At 39.8% G+C, this 19513-nt stretch overlaps 1 protein-coding gene across 1 annotated transcript in view; it reads right to left on the bottom strand.

Moving 5' to 3' along the window:
• Positions 1-1066: 1066 nt before the first annotated feature.
• SERPINB5 (serpin family B member 5) overlaps positions 1067-19513 on the bottom strand; it is a 33032-nt gene continuing 14585 nt past the window's right edge. The window contains exons 5-7 of the mRNA XM_053571821.1: positions 18657-18799; positions 13438-13605; positions 1067-2493 (exon numbers count right to left, since the gene is read on the bottom strand). Of these exons, the coding sequence (XP_053427796.1) occupies positions 2101-2493; positions 13438-13605; positions 18657-18799 (704 nt within the window). The 3' untranslated portion in view covers positions 1067-2100. The remainder of the gene's footprint in view (positions 2494-13437; positions 13606-18656; positions 18800-19513) is intronic.

Raw genomic sequence — 19513 nt, 5'->3', positions numbered from 1 at the left:
CAGAGGTTGGGAGGTCTAGCTCTGGACTCAATCTCAAAATGCACTTAATAAGAAAAGACAATATTTTAAACATAAATAGCTTACTTCCTACCATTACATTTTTTTTTTGTAGAGACAGAGTTTCACTTTATAGCCCTCGGTAGAGTGCCGTGGCCTCACACAGCTCACAGCAACCTCCAACTCCTGGGCTTAAGCGATTCTCTTGCCTCAGCCTCCCAAGTAGCTGGGACTACAGGCGCCTGCCACAACGCCTGGCTATTTTTTGGTTGCAGTTTGGCCGGGGCCGGGTTTGAACGCGCCACCCTCAGTATATGGGGCTGGCGCCTTACCGACTGAGCCACAGGCGCCGCCCCCTACCATTACGTTTTTGAGGGTGGGCCTAGAGTGTAACGGCCTGGTGAATACCCCATGCCCTCCCGGAAGGCCTCGGCCTTCATCACACACTGTCAGGTGGCTGAAAGTCAACCCAGCACTGCCCTGGTCCTTTCCTCCCAGGATGAAAGAGGGATGGGAGGGAAAAGGAGAGCTGAGGGCCAGGAAGAAAGTAAAGCGGGGGACAATAACGATTCTTACTCCTTTATAGTCTACATCAGTCCCCCCCCAAAACATTGACATAATGGGATGCTTTTGTAAATGAATGAGTTGGTTCTATTTCAAAATAGTAAATCTAACTTCATGGAGAAAAACAAGGCATGTAATTAATTAGTATTTTACTGTGAATAGCATAGGAAAAATTCAATATGGAATCCTGGAACAAGAAAAAATCTATTTATAATGAATGGCACAGAAGAGATGGGGGAAGGAATGTCCCAAATTTTCATTAAATACATCCTTTAGGTAGTGAATTAATACATGAACCTGCAACATGGGTAGCTTATTAAACCAGCTTTACAAATCACTATTAATGTAAGTTACCAACTTGCTATCAAAAGTAACTAAACACATAGACTTTGAAAAAAAATGTGGCAAGGCAGAGTGAGCTGTTTAATGGCTTCACTGGTAATTCCTGTAGGTATTTGGTTCTTTTCCTTTTCCCACCACCACATTAGACAAAGAGACAAGTTCCTTCAACATTCACAAAATTATTTTATTGGCTATTTTGAGAGCCCCTGTGCATTTCAATCCCTGATGTCCAAGATTCAAAACCTTGTGAGACAGTTAGAAACCCCTGCTACCCGTCTAGCACCGACCAAATGACCAGGTAGACACCCATCAAAAGAGAAAGTCAATTTTTCAGGAAGATGTGACTTTCCCCTTGGGGTCTTGCACTTTAGCTACTAGAGGTCTTTAATTCCTTACCTAACATTCCACAATCTAAAAAGTTCTGTAAACAGTATATTTTCACAACCTGGTAGCATAATTATTTCCCAGCAAAATTTGACCACTTGTAGGATACTTAGAGACTATCTATTCTGTGTAAATATTCTACATTTGTTGCAGATATATATATGTTAATTTGTAAGGTCTCAGACTCTGTCAGTGGAGTTCCAAAACATATAGAATGTGCAACATCCTTTCTAAAATTCTAAAAATTTGGACTTTGAAAAAACATCTGCCTCCTAGAAACATAAGGCCTCCTAAGCATGTGCCCAACTTTGCTGAGAGCCAGTGAAATTTTATGGGTCCTATCACCACAGTTTCTTTAGTCTTTCAGGAAAATAAGGACATCTAGAACATTCTATATGCCATGGAAAGAGGACATAGCTCTCAGAATAAGATCCTTTACCAAGGGTGACATAGTAAGACTCTGTCTTAAAAAAAAAAAAATCCTCCAGATCCTCCTTCTGGGAATTTTCTTTGTGGAAGATAATATTTCTGCCGACAACCCTGGACAGTTTGTCAAATAATGAATAAATATTTTTCCTCTAAGGTGATTCCTTTCCATTAAAAGCGTCTGACATTGTCTTCTATGGAGGAAAAAAGAAGAAGAATTGGAAAAGGTGAGCCTGTTAGCATGAGGGCTACATATGATAAGACTGGTTACTTCCCGATCCAGCAACATTAACAATCTATCATATTTAGAAAAGGATTCCCTGGATAGAAATTTACATCCACTGAAAAGTCGGGGGGAGGGGGAGACTTAATTTGGAACTATGCTATTTAAGGAGAACAGAATTTGCCAAAGAACACGACATTCCGAGTTTTGTTGTGCCTGATGATGTAAATGAATGGGTGGTCAGCATTGAACTCATCCTTGTGCTGCAGGATGCGTGACCCTGGCACCTCAATGGAATCCCCACCATCTTCAGTTATTTCTAAGCACACTCTGTGAATAACATTTGATAGGGCCACTCCCTTGGTCTCTGACATTCCAGAGAAATCAGATGTTGCTTCATTAAAGATATTTTTCAGCCCTAGGTTTTCCAGACTAGCCTTGGGATCAATACTCTTTTCCACCTTAAATTTTGGAATGGAGAGTTTGACTTTGGCGTTGGCCATGGTGCTGGGATTTGTCCACTGCAACAGCGACTCTGAGCTGAGTTGTTTTTCAATCTGAAGAACAAAAAGGAAAAAAGATTATTTTTACTTATTTCTAATGGTAAAGATCTTGCTTGACTAAAAGCATAAAATTTTACAAGAAGCCTCGTTTTGAAGCTGTCTGGATGGACTACCCAGCTTTTTTCTCCTCCCTTCACCCTACATCAATGCTCCCTTTGCACTGAAATTTATGAGGGCAGGAGTTTTGTTTTATTTTGTCTTAAGTTATAGAGTAGCTTTAGAGAAACAAATGTATGGATTATGATGTTGTATACACAATAGTCAGAAAAACATAAAATTAGAAAGGTCTTTTTTTTTTTTTTTTTTTTTGGCAGTTTTTGGCCAGGGCTGGGTTTGAACCCGCCACCTCCGGCATATGGGGCCGGTGCCCACAGGCACCACCTATTTAGAAAAGTTTTTATACATACTCTTGAATGCTTATTCCAATTTCTCTATGAGGAAATCCAAAATATTTATGTACTAGGTATGGCATCAAATTTGATAAATTAAAGCTACAGTTACTCTTTTTTTAAAATGGGAACTTGAACTCTCTGAGCCATTCTTTAAGATCATAGGTGGCAAATGCGTATATTTTGGCTGGTTTAAAAAATGAAATATATGTAATGAAGCATAAAATCACTGAGTCATAAAATTCTTCATCAAGCAAATTTCAGATTTCTCCTTGTCCTCACAATCTTCTCACTAGTTAGAGGAGAAACACATGTACAACTGAGAACGATAGCACCTTGACTTTTATTTTCTTGGAGCAATAGTACCCCAGCATTACTCATGTGAAACCTACAAAAATCAGGGACATAGCAAGGTCAAAAGCTGGGCTGTTTCCTTTCTTCTTAGTATTTTTTTTTTTTTGAAAGGGAGGGAACCTTTGTACGCTCTTGCTATTCTATTATGATTACTTTTCAGTGGGTATTGTTTAAAGTTTTGGACAAATTATTAGGATAAAAAGATTGTTATAAGTCACCCTAGTCTTTGAACCAATAGGTACACATATTCCCTATTTCAATTTACCACCCACAAGGGGGAGGAGGAGAAAAATACATTCATAACTCAAAAAGACTACATAAAAGGAAACAAGTATTTTCCTTCTGTTGCATACATGTTATGGGTTGAACCGTGCCACTCAAGCCATATGTTGAAGTCCTAAGTGAGGTGCCTCACAATGTGACATTGTTTTGGAAATAGGATCATTGCAGATGTAATTAGTGAAGATCATCAGAGATCCTTAGGATGGGCCCTAACCCAATATTCCTGGTGTCCTTGGAGAAAGAGGGATGTGGACACAGCCAGACATGCACACAGGGAGAAAGGCACATGAGGACCCAGGCAGAGATCAAGGGGAGCATTTACAGGCCTGGGAACCCCAAAGAGTACCAGCAACCTCCAGAAGTCAGGGGAGATTCCCCCTCATGGCCCTCAAAGGGGACCAGCCCTGCTGACACCCTGATCTTGGCTTTGCAGCCTCCATAAGTGAGAGAAGATAAATTTCTGCTGTTTCAGCCACTCAATTCATGGCACTTTCTTATGGCAGCCCCAACAAACTGATACAATATGTATTCTTAAATATTCCTTTCTGAAATTCAAAAGATCATTTTCTGTAGTTCTATACTGTAAAAAGAAAAAAAGCTGGCACTCATTTAAGGGTATTTTAGTAAGTAAGGGAAAATCCAAAACAGCTTAATAGTGGCTGATAGATTAAGGCATGAGACCAAGTTAAAAAAGAGAGAGAACAAAAGCCAGGGAAGGGATAAGGACAGAAATTCAGTTAATGAAGTGATGGATAAAACAGAATGACAACTAAAGTTAAGACGGGGACAAGGTCAGACTGTCCCCTGGAAAGTCAACAAGTAACTGAGGGCAGACTGGAAAACCAGCAAGTGATCCCTGGCCCTTCAGAGAGCCTCATCTTCCTTCCTGGCAAAGGGCTAAGGCCCAGGTGTAGGGAGCAAGAAGGGAAGCCAGGGAGGGCACCTGCTGGAGAGCCCCAGGCAGCTGGCCTGGGAAGGCAGCAGAGGGAATGCCAAAACTCCATTCACCAGCAGATCAAACCACTACTTTTCTTTAAACCTTATGCCTTAATAGTCTGTATAAATATAAATATAATAATGTTACAATATAAAATACTTACATATACTACATATTATAAAGTATAGTATAATAATATAATCTGTGTAACATAAAAATTTGAAGAATAAAATCTCATATCTGTGTGTATATATTAAGACTCCCACAAATGTACAAGGACAGTAAAACTTAATGTAGACTATGGACTTGAGTTAATAATAACGTAACAATTGTAACAAAAGTACCTCACTAATGCAAGATGCTAATAAATAGGAGGAACTGTAGGATTGGGGGGGAAGAGGGAGTATGTGGGAACTCTCCCTACTTTCTGCTCATTTTTATGTAAGCCTGAAACTGGTCTAAAAATTACAGCAAGCCTACTAATTTAAAAACGAAGAAAGGCCAGGAGCGGTGGCTCACGCCTGTAATCCTAGCACTCTGGGAGGCCAAGGTGGGTGGATTGCCTGAGCTCACAGGTTTGAGACCAGCCTGAGCCAGAGCAAGACCTCATCTCTAAAATTAGCTGGGCATTATGGTGGGAGCCATAGTCTCAGCTTGTCGGGAGGCTGAGGCAAGAAAATCGCTTGAGCCCAAGAGTTCGAGGTTGCTGTGAGCTATGACGCCATGGCACTCTACCAAGGGTGACAAAGTGAGCTCTGTCTTCAAAATATAAATAAAATAAAAAATAAATAAGGAGGCGGAGCATGATGGCGGATGGGACGGACATGTAACCCATCTCTCCCAAGTCATCAGGTGAGAGAAAGAGGGGTCTGGACTCTTTCCCCACGTGGATTATTGGTATGGACAGACAGCTGGAGATGCTCAGCAAATTGGCGGATTGCTGTATATGAGGTGTAATTTAAAACCACGGACTCTGTTGTAGAGATTTTCCCTGCTTGGCCATGCTGGCTAGCAGGCCCCTCCCTCATGGAGGACAGAAGTCTGCAACTCCTAGCAAAACCCAATTGATGAAAATTTATTCCTGACCTGAGTGTGGCACCCTAAAGTGGAGCCAGTCAGAACCACAAGGTGCTAAGCAACCCGATAGAAAATTGAAGGGAAGGGATCCCACCCGGGAAACAGACATTTTGAATTATCCAAAATGGCAGAAACCTTCCCTCAGAACAACAGGAGTGATTAAATAGACCAGACCATTCCTGGTGAGGAATATTGGAGCGGGCTGGCAGTTCAGGCTGTGCAGTGAAATGGCAGGTGGCTGGACTCAAAAGTCTAGATTCAAGTGAGACTCTGAGCCACAAAAACAGAGGATAAGGTTTCTGTGCACTGCAGCCACGAGGCCGGTGGCAGCAGCAGAGGCCAGCAACAGCCCCGGGAGCCGGTAGCAGCCAGCACCCTCCCCCACAGCTGATTGCAGTCACCAGTCTTCAGGAGAATGTGGGAGCAGAGTGGAAAGATTTGTAAAGCATGGACTCTTGCACTGAGTTGGGAGGTCAGATAGGAGTGCTGTTTGGAACAGAGCAGCTGAGGTTACGCAACAATTAGATAATAAACTTTTACAGAAACTCCAAAATGGTGACCAGCCAGATAGGGTGGTTACTGTGGTAACAGTATAAACTGTGAATCACATATAAGCCTGGGAACTACTCCTACAGTGCCACCTGGTGTCCAGAAAGTATATTGCATTATAACTATATTCCTATGAAAGTCGATCCCTACAATCATACATATGCATGTATATTTCTACATATATACAAGAATAGGACTTTTGTGGTTGTTGCCTTTTTTTCATTCCCCACTATTTTCTTGGAGGAGCTATTGTTAATTTTTATTATATTTTTTATATATACTTTTTTTTATTTTTTGTATTTTTCATTTTTTCTTTCTTCTTTTTTAACATTTTTATGAACACTACTTTTTTTTTCTCTTCCTTCTCTCTTCCTCTTCTTCCATCCTTACATTTCTGAGAGTGCTTACATCCGATTTTTAGAGGTTTTTTTGTTTGTTTGTTTTGTTTGTATGATTTTTACCTTTTTGTCAATTATTTTACAATTATCATTTTTATTGTAGTTGTTTTTCATTGTTGTTGTCATTGTTGTTATCTGTATGTCTATGTGTTTCTGATTGTTTGTGCATCTATGGGCTTGTGTGTCTGGTAGCCTTTTTATCTGTTTATTTGCTCATTTGGTCTCAATGAGTTTGGTGTTTTGACATGCAATTCTGAGACCCCAGCACTCCCCTCCACTCTCAATTGAGGTCTGGAGGCCTGTCCCTCAGGAGTCCAGATTCTTGGGTGATTTCTTGAGGGGTGTGGACAGGGCCTGGACTGCAGCTGGTCAGTGCTGATTCTGCGGCACAGGAGTGAAGAGACAAAAAACAGCTGAGAGGGAATCACGCTGGAATGGCAGTGCCCCGAGGTGCAGAGCAGCAGCCGTTTTTGACAACAATAAGGCCCACCCCCGGATATCCTGAAGCCACACACCCTGTCTCCCTGGGCAACCAGGGAATACTGGGCATCTTCTCAGATGGCAACCACCGTGGAACAGACCTGGGACTGAAACACAGGCTCCGTGAGTAAAGGATTTGCCTGAGGTTGGTATCAGCCTGGGTACAGTCTAGAAAACGCAGTCACAGAGCCGGGAAATTCTCAGGGTGGGGCTGACCCAGAGGACTGCTTTACTGAGCCTAAGACGCACCTGGTCCTCAAGGGATCATCAGCCTATAGACAAAGGAAGGCAGGAGGCTAGAGCTGACAACTAACTGTGCTGCAAATACAAACCTGCAGGAGTAAAGACAGGGCCTGAGGCACAGGTTTTGGGAACTGAAATCAGCTCTTCTTCTACAGAGGAATTAAGCAGGGACAGAAACAGACTCCCACAAAGTTGTTCTGTTCTGCCAGTAACATCAATCAGAGGCAGAGCTGGAACTGAGTGAATACTCCCCAGCCTCCATCAAGCACCTGAGGTTGTCAGGCCTCACTTCCCCCTACTGGATAGAGGCAGAGAGCAGCAGCCTGGCTGAACAGATACAGATTTCCTTGTGATTCAGTCAGGTGCAAACCTCTGAAGTATCTGCTCACTGGAGACAACTGGGTCACAGCCCTACATGGCTATCAGTGACTGGGTGTGACAGAGGTGCAAGGTGGGGAAGGAGGTATCAACCTTCCCAGACTAATCTAATTGCTGGGTGGGCCCTCCTGACTTCACGGAGCACCGGAGCAAGTCATATCTGAGTTGTCACCAGACCCCTCCGATCCAGTTGCCAGAGACCTTTGAAACTCTCCCACCTGGACAGGTGCTGACTGAGACCATTGATTTAGACCTTTTTAACTGAGCCAATAGCCTAAGGACTATTCAAGTGGTGCCCTGGGTGTGTGGCTGTAGGAACATTTGATTTTCCTTTTCCAAGCCTGTGGGGGGCGGGGTGGCATAATTGCTGGTATTTCTCCACAGCTGAGACTTCAACCCAGAGTAACTGTTTCACTAGGGTCGAACAGAGACCAGCAGAAATCAAGACAGAACGACTTAGCCCCACCACACCAAATAGGTCCCCAGTTTCTCAGGCAATAACACTGTACGGATCCTCTACAAAGCTCCAGGGGAAAAGTCAAATGGTGTAAAGTAATCATGGTGCAGAATCAGCAGAAAAACTCTGTTAACATGAATAATCAGAATAGATCAACCCCCACCCCCCGCAAGGAAAGATATGGCAGATGTAACTGAGGATCCCATCCATAAACAGCTGACCGAGATGTCAGAAATCGATTTCAGAATTTGGATTGCAAACAACATTAATAGAATGAAAGAAAATTTGGAATTAGAACTTAGAAGAGCAATTCAAGTCAGAATTAGAAATTCGAGGAGAAATTCAAAAGTTGTCTCAAGAATTTAATGAATTTAAAGACAAAACCACCAAAGATTTTGATGCACTGAAGCAAGAATTTGCAGCCCTCAAAGATCTGAAAAAATACAGTAGAATCCCAAAGTAACAGACTGGAGCAGGCAGAAGAAAGGATTTCTGACATTGAAGACAAAGCCTTTGAACACTCGCAAACTCTCAAAGAGGAAGAGAAATGGAGGGCAAAAATGGATCATTCTCTCAGAGAGCTCTGGAATAATTCAAAGAAGGCAAATATCCACCTCATTGGAATTCCCAAAAGTGATGAAGTGGCCTCACAAGGCACAGAGGCCCTTCTCCATGAAATTATGAAAGAGAACTTTCCAGACATGCCAAGAGATACTGAAATTCAGATAGCAGACAATTTCAGAACCCCAGCACGACTCAATCCAAATAATACATCCACCAGGCATATCATAATTAACTTCACTAGTGCTAATATGAAGGAGAAAATTCTGAAAGCAGCCACATGCAAGAACTCCATCACCTACAAAGGGAAGAATATTAGAATGACTACAGATCTCTCTGCTGAAACTTTTCAAGCCAGAAGAGGGTGCTCATCGACTTTTAATCTCCTAAAACAAAATAACTTTCAACCTTGGATCCTGTATCCAGCTAAAATGAGTTTCATTTATGATGGAGAAATTAAATAATTTAATGACATTCATATGTGGAAGAAATTTGCCATAATCAAACCAGCTCTTCAGGATATTCTAAGACCTATCCTCCATAATGACCAGCCTAATCCTCTATCACAAAAGTAAACTCATTCAGAAACTTTTGATCAAACTCCAACTTCCACAATGGCGAAAGGATCAAAAATGTCCACTGGACTTTAAAAAAATTTGATACCCAAAATTTTACCAGACTTATCAATATTCTCCATTAATGTGAACGGCTTAAACTGTCCTCTAAAGAGGCACAGGTTAGCTGACTGGGTACAAAAACTCAGGCCAGATATTTGCTGCATACAAGAGTCACATCTTATCTTAAAAAATAAATATAGACTCAGGGTGAAAGGATGGTCGTCCATATTTCAGGCAAATGGTAATCAGAAAAAAGAAGGTGTTGCAATTCTATTTGTAGACATAATAGGCTTTAAACCAATAATAGTAAAGAAAGATAAGAATGGTCACTTCATATTTTTTAAGGGTAATACTCAATATGATGAGATTTCAATTATGAAAATTTATGCACCCAACCAGAATGCGCCTCAATTTATAAGAGAAACTCTAACAGACATGAGCGATTTGATTTCTTCCAGCTCCATCATAGTTGGAGATTTCAGCACTCCTTTGGCAGTGTTGGATTGACCCTCCAATAAGAATCTGAGCAAAGAAATTTTAGATTTAAACCGAACCATACAACATTCGGATTCAGACGACATCTACAGAACATTTAATTCCAACAAAACTAAATACATGTACTTCTCATCAGCCCATGGAACATACTCCAAAATCAATCACATCTTAGGTCACAAGTCTAACCTCAGTAAATTTAAAGGAATAGAAATTATTCTTTGCATCCTCTCAGAACACCATGGAATAAAAGTTGAACTCAGTAACAACAGGAATCTGCATGCTCATACAAAAACATGGAAGTTAAATAACCTTACGCTGAATGATAGCTAGGTCAGAGATGAGATTAACAAGGAAATCGCCAAATTTTTGGAATAAAATGACAATGAAGACACGAATTATCAGAACCTCTGGGATACTGCAAAGGCAGCCCTAAGAGGGAAATTTATAGCACTGCAAGCCTTCCCCAAGAGAACGGAAAGAGAGGAAGTTAACAACTTAATGGGACATCTCTTGCAACTGGAAAAGGAAGAACATTCCAACCCCAAACTCAGTAGAAGAAAAGAAATAATCAAAATTAGAGCAGAATTAAATGAATTTGAAAACAAAAGAATTAGACAACAGATCAATAAACCAAAAAGATGGTTTTTTAGAAAAGGTCAATAAAATAGATAAACCTTTGGCTAACCTAACCAGGAAAAAAAGAGTAAAATCTCTAATTTCATCAACAGAAATGACAAAGATGAAATAAAAACAGACTCCTCAGAAAGTCAAAAAATCCTTAATGAATATTACAAGAAAATTTATTCTCAGAAATATGAAAATCTGAAGGAAATTGACCAATACTTGGAAGCATGTCACCCTCCCAGACTTAACCAGAATTAAGTGGAAATGTTGAACAGGCCAATATCAAGTTCTGAAATAGCATCAACCATACAAGATCTCCCTAAAAAGAAAAGCCCGGGACCAGACAGCTTCACATAAGAATTCTACCAAACCTTTAAAGAGGAACTAGTACCTATATTACTCAACTTGTTCCAAATGTAGAAAAAGAAGGAAGACTTCCCAACACGTTCTATGAAGCAAATATCACCCTGATCCCCAAACCAGGAAAAGACCCAACAAGAAAAGAAAATTATAGACCAATATCACTAATGAATATAGATGCAAAAATATTCAACAAATCCTAACAAACAGAATCCAGCAACATAACAAATTATACACCGTGACCAAGTCGCTTTTATCCCAGGGTCTCAAGGCTGGTTTAATATATGTAAATAATCTATAAGTATAATCCAGCACATAAACAAATTAAAAAACAAAGACCATATGATTCTCTCAATTGATGCAGAAAAAGCTTTCGATAATATCCAGCATCCCTTCATAATCAGAACACTTAAGAAAATTGGTATAGAAGGGACATTTCTTAAACTGATAGAGGCCATCTACAGCAAACCCACAGCCAATATTGAATGGAGTTAAACTGAAATCATTTCCACTCAGATCAGGAAACACATACCATGCTCATGGCTGGGAAGAATCAACATTGCTAAAATGTCCATACTACCCAAAGCAATATACAATTTTAATGCAATCCCTATTAAAGCTCCACTGTCATACTTTAAAGATCTTGAAAAAATAATACTTCATTTTATATGGAATCAGAAAAATCCTCAAAGAGCCAAGACATTACTCAGAAATAAAAACAAAGCAAGAGGAATCATGCTACCAGACATCAGACTATGCTATAAATCAATAGTGATCAAAACAGCATGGTACTGGCACAAAAACAGAGAAGTAGATGTCTGGAACAGAATAGAGGACCAAGAGATGAATCCAGTTACTTACCGTTATCTGATCTTTAACAAGCCAATTAAAAACATTCAGTGGGGAAAAGATTCCCTATATAACAAATGGTGCTGGGTGAACTGGCTGGCAACCTGTAGAAGACTGAAACTGGACCCACACCTTTCACCATTAACTAAGATAGACTCTCACTGGATTAAAGATTTAAACTTAAGACATGAAACTATAAAAATACTAGAAGAGAGTGCAGGGAAAACCCTTGAAGAAATCGGTCTGGGCAAGCATTTTATGAGGAGGACCCCCCGGGCAATTGAAGCAACTTCAAAAATACACTACTGGGACCTGATCAAACTAAAAAGCTTCTGCACAGCCAAGAACACAGTAAGTAAAGCAAGCAGACAACCCTCAGAATGGGAGAAGATATTTGCAAGTTGTGTCTCCGACAAATGTTTAATAACCAGAATCCACAGAGAACTCAAACATATAAGCAAGAAAAGAACAAGTGATCCCATCACAGGCTGGGCAAGGGACTTGAAGAGAAACTTCTCTGAAGAAGACAGGCGCATGGCCTACAGACATATGAAAAAATGCTCATCATCTTTAATAATCAAAGAAATGAAAATCAAAACTACCGTGAGATACCATCTAACTCCAGTAAGATTAGCCCATATCACAAAATCCCAAGACCAGAGATGTTGGCATGGATGTAGAAAAAAGGGAACACTTCTACACTGCTGGTGAGAATGCAAATTAATACATTCCTTTTGGAAAGATGTGTGGAGAACACTTAGATATCTAAAAATAGATCTGCCATTCAATCCTATAATTCCTCTACTAGGTATATACCCAGAAGACCAAAAATCACATCATAACAAAGATATTTGTACCAGAATGTTTATTGCGGCCCAATTCATAATTGCTAAGTCATGGAAAAAGCCCAGGTGCCCATAAATCCACGAATGGATTAATAAACTGTGGTATAGGTACACCATGGAATATTATGCAGCCTTAAAGAAAGATGGAAACTTTACCTCTTTCATGTTTACATGGATGGAGCTGGAACATATTCTTCTTAGTAAAGTATCTCAAGAATGGAAGAAAAAGTATGCAATGTACTCAGCCCTGCTATGAAACTCATTTATGGCTTTCATTGGTGGGGTTACACCTGTGGTGCATCTTACAAGGATACATGTGAAACTCAGTAAATGTAGAATATAATTGTCTTAACACAATAGCTAAGAAAATGCCAGGAAGGCTTTGTCAACCATTGTGATAAAAATGCATCAAACTGTGCATAAAACCAGTGTATCGTGCCCCATGATCGCATTAATGTATACAGCTATGATTTAATAATAATAAAATAACGAAAATAAATAAATAAAACAAAGAAAGAGGGGGTGGGAGAGCCTTTGCTCTCACAATAGAGGACTGGCCGGTATATAGCAATTTGGTGCCTACCTGCTGAGAAGATGAGGGAGGTGCTCCAGCCTAGAGTTGGGAACATGCCCCCAACCTTCCTGGGCTCAAATCCTAATTCTGCATACCGTTGATGAGTTATGAGACCATGCACTAGTTACCTACTCCTCCCCTCTATGCCTCAATTCTATCATTGGTACATAAAAAATGGAAAATGCCTCCCACTCATTGGACTGTCGTAAGAGTTAAATGAGATTGTGCACACAGGCAAATTAGCTGGTTCTTGATACCTTGTAAGTGCTGAATAAATGTTAGATGTTTCTAATACTAAGGAGTAAAGGCCCCAGAAGGACCCAGGAACTCTTGGAGGTCACTGAGCCAGTGGCAGTCAGGCAGGGCTGTACCCAGTTATCACATCCACAAGCATCTCTGTCCACGCATCACCTTGCCATGGGGGGGGAGGGTGGGTGCACCTTGGTGTAAACACCTGCCTCCTCCTTACCTTCTCCAAGCCTGTTGACTCGTCCTCCACGTCCTTGGGTAGTAGGATGAGCATGCTGAGATGCTTATTTTGGAAAGGGATTTCTATGATCTTAGCATTGATACTGTCAATGTTGCCCATGCAGAACGTGGCCTCCAGATTCATCATTTGTACTGGTTTGGTGTCTGTCTGTGAAAGGAAAGATTTGGACTGCTTACTTTTACACAAGCATAAATACATATACACATAGACACACATACGTACACATACGCATATATATGCAACCATATGTAATGTGTATTTACAATACAATATATAATATAGAGAGATACAAATTAGTTCTTATTACAGTGTCAAACAGTCATGGCTTATGATCCATCCACTGGGATCCAAACTGTACTATATAACCAAAACCTCAGAGACTGTCCTGTGAAAAGTTTATGATTTCTTTTAGAAAGTTCATGCACTTTATAATCCCGTGTGTTATACATTACAGGAACTCTATGCAATACTACAGGGTGTCTCAAAAGCCACCATACCTAGGGAAAAAATGAGAAATTGTCATTAAATGTTCCTTTATTTAAAAAACATTCTTTACAAAATTTTAGAAAATACTCTCAACATGTTGGCCCACTGTTTCTACCCAGACACACAGTCTTCTCTCCTGGTCATGGTGAACACTTGCCAAGATATCTTTTGATATGTGATTTTCCTAAGTATGGAGACTTTTGGAACACCCTGTATGTTACATAGATAAAACACTGAAAATAAGGCAGTATGGCCGAAAACACGGGCAAAGTCGAAGTTAGTCTTAATAGGTGCCTAGAATTATGAGATCTTTAAACTATTCCGGAGGGAGCTAACTTGAAAATAAATTCTACTGCACATCCACATGTGTATTTATACGGCTCTTCCTAACAGAACACCTAATTTTTTAAACTCAGCACACAGCAAGACCACACCGTATTTGTTTTGACCTCTCTGTTAGTCTTTAGCTTGAATCACCCACCCCTCCCAGGACTGGTACTTCATCTGCCTGGGCAGATGAAGACACTCAGGATTGGAAATAAGAACCTTGAGTTTTAGTCTCAAATGTGACATAAACAGATGCTGCGACCCCGAACATGTCATTTGACCTCTCTGGGCCTCAGTATCTTTGTCAGTGGAATGAGAAAACTGGTAAATTCAGAATCATGGTTACTATTTGGGAGGAAGAAAGAGAGCTAGGATGAGGTGGCAGAACACCAACCAGGCAGTGCAACTGTCATTATGCTTTTTCTTTCAGATCTCTGAAATAAATAAGGCAAAATATTAAGTTTACAAAGTTGGCTGACAGGTAGATTGGAATTTGTCTTATTATTCTCTTTAATTTTCTGTAGGCTTGGAACTTTTCATGATTTAAAAAAAGAGAATGTTTAAAAAATTTATTTCTAAGTTCCTTTGAGCTTCACACCCTACAACAGACCCATGAAAGGGTCTTACTGCCCAGGTCCTCACCTTCAGGTGCCACCCAGGCCTGTCCTTCTCTCTGCCCCCATTACTATCTCACCTCTTGTCTTTGCTCCAGAGGTAACTGATTGGCTAAAGGAAAATTCATTCATATAAGAAGTAAAAACTAAGCCAGGCACAGTGGCAGGGGGCCTGTAGTCCCAGCAACTCAGGCTGCTGAGCCAAGAGGATTGCTCAAGCCCAAGAGTTTGAGGTTGCTCTGAGCTATGACACCAAAGCACTCTACCCAGAGTGACAGAGTGAGACTCTGTCTCAAAAAAAGAAAAAAAAAGTAAATGACTGATAGAAATTGTGCATAATTTATTACCTTGATATATACTTCCCATGAGATTTTTGCCTGTTCACTGAATCTCCTTGGGGGGAAATATCAAGCTTCATATCAGGCCTGTGAGGACACTGTAGGAAAACTTTTATCTGGGATCTTCCAACAGTAATCTGAACCTTAATCTTATTTGTTTTACCTTTTTTACATACCTCTATTTGAACACTTGCCAGAGTTAGAAATATTTATTTAAGTGATTGTCTTTCCACTCCTCCCCCCCAAAAAAAACACTAGAATATAATCAAAGCAGAATCATGTCTTATTTTCTGGGTATGTCCCAGCTCACTAAATATTTGGTTGTTAAATACTTGTAGATTTTAATTCTATGTGTCATCAGAAGTAGAATATGGTAAAAAAAACATGTCACTTTTGAAATCAACTGATAATTCTTGCTGAGCCACATTTATTCCCCCCAAAGAAGTTATTATCTAAAAATATATTCATCCTAAAGAAATTTGTCTAGAAATCTCATCAAGTTTGATTGCTAACAGTTTCTGAACTTACTGTTGTAGCTCCCACAAAGTATCATCAATTTTACTTATTAGTACTGAACATGGGTACAATAATTTATTTTCTGAAACACAAGTCGAGACACATCTTCTGAAACCAGGACCAAATAAAGACTATATATCCCAAAAAATAGAGTACCATTGCTTCTCAGCCTTTTGGCTAAAATCAAGTGTAGAAAATATAGTACCATACATATACAAATACATGGAAATATGTTTTGTCAGAATAGATACTATACTAAATATATATCTTTTTTTATTTTCTCTATACATGTACATGTGTTTATTTGGTTTCCACTTTTTGCCTTCACAAAATTAAAAAGGCTTAAAATTCAATAACAATGTTTAAGATAAGGACTAGAAACAAAAACCTTATAAAGAATGAACAAAGATAAATACATTTGAAAAAGAAATCAGATGATTGCTGCAATGAAATATTGAGCAATAATAATAATGCAAAAAAAGTAACATTCACATTGTCAGATAAAAGTATGTCTATTATAGAATGCTTTGACTCTGATATATATCTTTTGACCTTAAAGATGTATCTTATTATAACTTAAATATAAATATAATATAACTTCACTAATTTAACCTAACCCTTAAAGGAGACACCACAGGACATGAGAGAATGTTTAGTGATGCCACTCAAAAAGTTTAGGGGCTCACAAAACCAATGAAAGGATTCAACAAAAGTAATAACATCTGCATGCAAAAGGAGGGTGTGTCCCCACACATGCTTGAGTAGCGTTTTATTGCTTTATTAAATGAAACACTGAGAGATCAATGACATTTCAATCCTTATTAATTCCATTCATAGAGTCTGAGTTTCCAGGATCTGATATAACATAGCTTTATGATTTAGTAACAAGAATAAAAGAAAAGCCCACATCCTTCCTCCCTTCTCAAAGATACTCATTAGCACCTTATTAAATGCGAAAACTACAAAGACACAAAAGTCCATGATCTACTCAGTGACTAGGGCAACATTTTCATAATGTTCCTTCCAAGCTGGCTGTAGGGCCTTGAGAAGAGGCCCTATTAACATGTTTCAGGTTTCATTTAAACAGTTAGGCACCCTTTGCCAGCCCAGCCAAGGGTAGAGAGCCAACCACCAATCAAATGGCAAGAAAGGCTGCATGAACACCATCAGGGCTGCTGGGGCCAACATCCCTCCCCAACTCAAAGCAGAAACTGTATAAAGTCACATTTCATGTCAGCTCTGAATAAAAGCCATGCTCAAAACTCAAAGACCTGTGCATGAAAAACACAAAGTCTGAAGAGTCTAAGGTTGTGTCCCTAGAATCTCAGCCACACCTCTTGTGTACAAGGTCAGTCCTGTCCCTACAGTCAGCATTGAGGAGACCACTGCCACCAGGAAGCTAAGCTCAGGACAAGGAAAAAGGAGGACTTCCTGGCTTCCCACTCCCACACCAACATTCTGGGTACTTTGAGTAAGGAGCAATGACAGTTGTTATTATTCTGTTCGGGTGAAAATGCCCATGAGACTTTGCATAGGGACCCCTGGTAGCACTAAAGGCTAAACAGCTTTTATCTGCTGACCCTCAGGAATTGATTAATCACTCAGCAAATTTGCTGAGCTTGTATTATTATGTCAGAGCCATGGGCAGGAGTTGCAGGCACTAAGAGACATAGGCATTGTCCCTGCCCTTAAAAAGCCCATGGACTAGTGGAGATCTAGGTAAGTAAAAAGTTAGATTTCACTGTGAAAAGCACAGTCAGGCAAGGGAGCATGAATTAAAAACTCCAGGGAAATAAAAGAGTAATGGAAGCCAGCTAACCCAAGTATAAATCGCATCTTGATGGGCTTTTCCTCCTGATTTTTAGCATTAAGAAGGTGCTACTATTAATATATTTGGCAAAAACAAAAGTGATTGATGCTAGGTACTCAAGGTGCTGGGAGAAACATGAAAACTAAAACTGATGCAGAGAAACTAAAAGGTAAATAATCTGCCTTCAAGTATTGTGCTAACTGAAGTATTGCTTTAAGTCTAGATTCTTCACACAAGTCCGATCCCATCAAATGAGACCACATCACTTCATTGTATCAATTCCTGGGTTTTCCAGTTCTCTAATGAAATGAGCCAAATATCCAGTCCTAGTTCTTTGGTTTTGTTTACAAAAGAAATATTTTACCTGTTTCTATTAATTATTTTTAACATATTTACCTCAATAGTATTAATGAGATTGGCCTGCAATACAGGCTTCTGATTCTTCCCCAAAATTACTTCCCAGTTTTGTTTTTTTACAATGAACAAGTATCTCATACCATCTTATAAATTATAAATTAAAATACCAGAACTGCTATTTCACTATCCATAGGTGAGAAATTGAGATCATGAAGAAGTAAATCAATCAGGAACAAGACTTATAAATGGTCAAGATTCCATGATAATCCAAAAGCCTCTCACAGATAAGGTTGGAATTGTTTGTTTTCTCCTCTCTTCTTTTCCTGTCTTGCTAAAATTCCCAAATATTTGTAGCTATTTTCTACCTGATGATTTTGCTTTTCTCACTGGGTTGTAAGTTCTATAAAGTTTCACTCAGGCCTCTGAAGACATTCTAGAAAGAAGTGAGGGCGGCACCTGTGGCTCAAGGAGTAGGGCGCCAGTCCCGTATGCCGGAGGTGGCGGGTTCAAACCCAACCCCGGCCAAAAAACCACAAAAAAAAAAAAAAAACCTTAGGCTCAAGAAGTGAAAAAGGGTCTCTGGATTATAGTTCTTTTTCTGTCTCTTGCCACCCAGCTGTTCATCCCAGGAAAGGGACCTCCTTTTCCTTCAGATCCCTCATTGGAATGAGCTCCTATGCCCCCTCTGTTGCTAGTATTTTTCACATCTCTAATTTGGATCCTTTTATTACCCCATGCTGCCTCATATACCTTGTTGACTCTGAAAGGACATTCTTTTGTTTCTGATTCAGGAAATTTCTTCATCCACTTTCCAACAAAGTAGGCAGCATTAACCACGAGGATTTTAGTCTGGTCATTCACACTGTTGTCAGCTAAAATACTCTCAAAGTGACCTGCAAGGATTTTAGAAAAACGCAAATAGCAGAGTTATTATTCCAAACCACATCTGATATTTGCAGGCATATTTTTTCACCATTTACCACTTTCTAGACTCCTATCCCTTAAGGTCTGGTATCCAAGACCATTTAATTTTAGAAGGACTCTTTTCCTTTCTTCTACCTTGGATTTAACAAAGAGATCATGGAAGAAGAATGAAGGAGAGCGGAGAGAAAAAAAAGACAAGAACTAAGAAGAAAAGCACAATTACCACTTTTAAATGTCTATTCTGTGTCAGGCAGTATGCAACGTATTTGATATATACATATTGGTCCCCACTTTATACATGAGAAAGCTGAGACACATTGGTGACGTTAAGTCACTGGCCTAAGATGACATACAAGCAAAGGTAGGTTCAGGATTCAAATCCAGGGCTTTCTGACTCCGTAGTCTGAGCTCTTGAATGAAAATGCATGATCATTTGCTTTACATCTGGCCCTGTGCTCAACATTTTCTCATATATTATCTCGTTTTTTCACAACAGTCCTATAAGGCAAAGATTATTATCCCCATTTTACACTAATAGACTGAGGCTTAGAAAGACCAAGTGGCTGTCCTAGTTCACTCAGCTGGAAAGTATGTCTGAAGGCCCTCTCCTTCACCCCATAGCTATCCACCCACTTTGCCAACTGCACTCCTTGCAGGCTGGCTGTGTGCCTCAATGTCACCTG

Source organism: Nycticebus coucang, chromosome 19, assembly GCF_027406575.1.
Source record: "Nycticebus coucang isolate mNycCou1 chromosome 19, mNycCou1.pri, whole genome shotgun sequence".
In the NCBI taxonomy this organism is placed as follows: Eukaryota; Metazoa; Chordata; class Mammalia; order Primates; family Lorisidae; genus Nycticebus; species Nycticebus coucang.
Note: the sequence above shows the minus strand (reverse complement) of the source record. Positions and strands in the feature narration are given on the sequence as shown.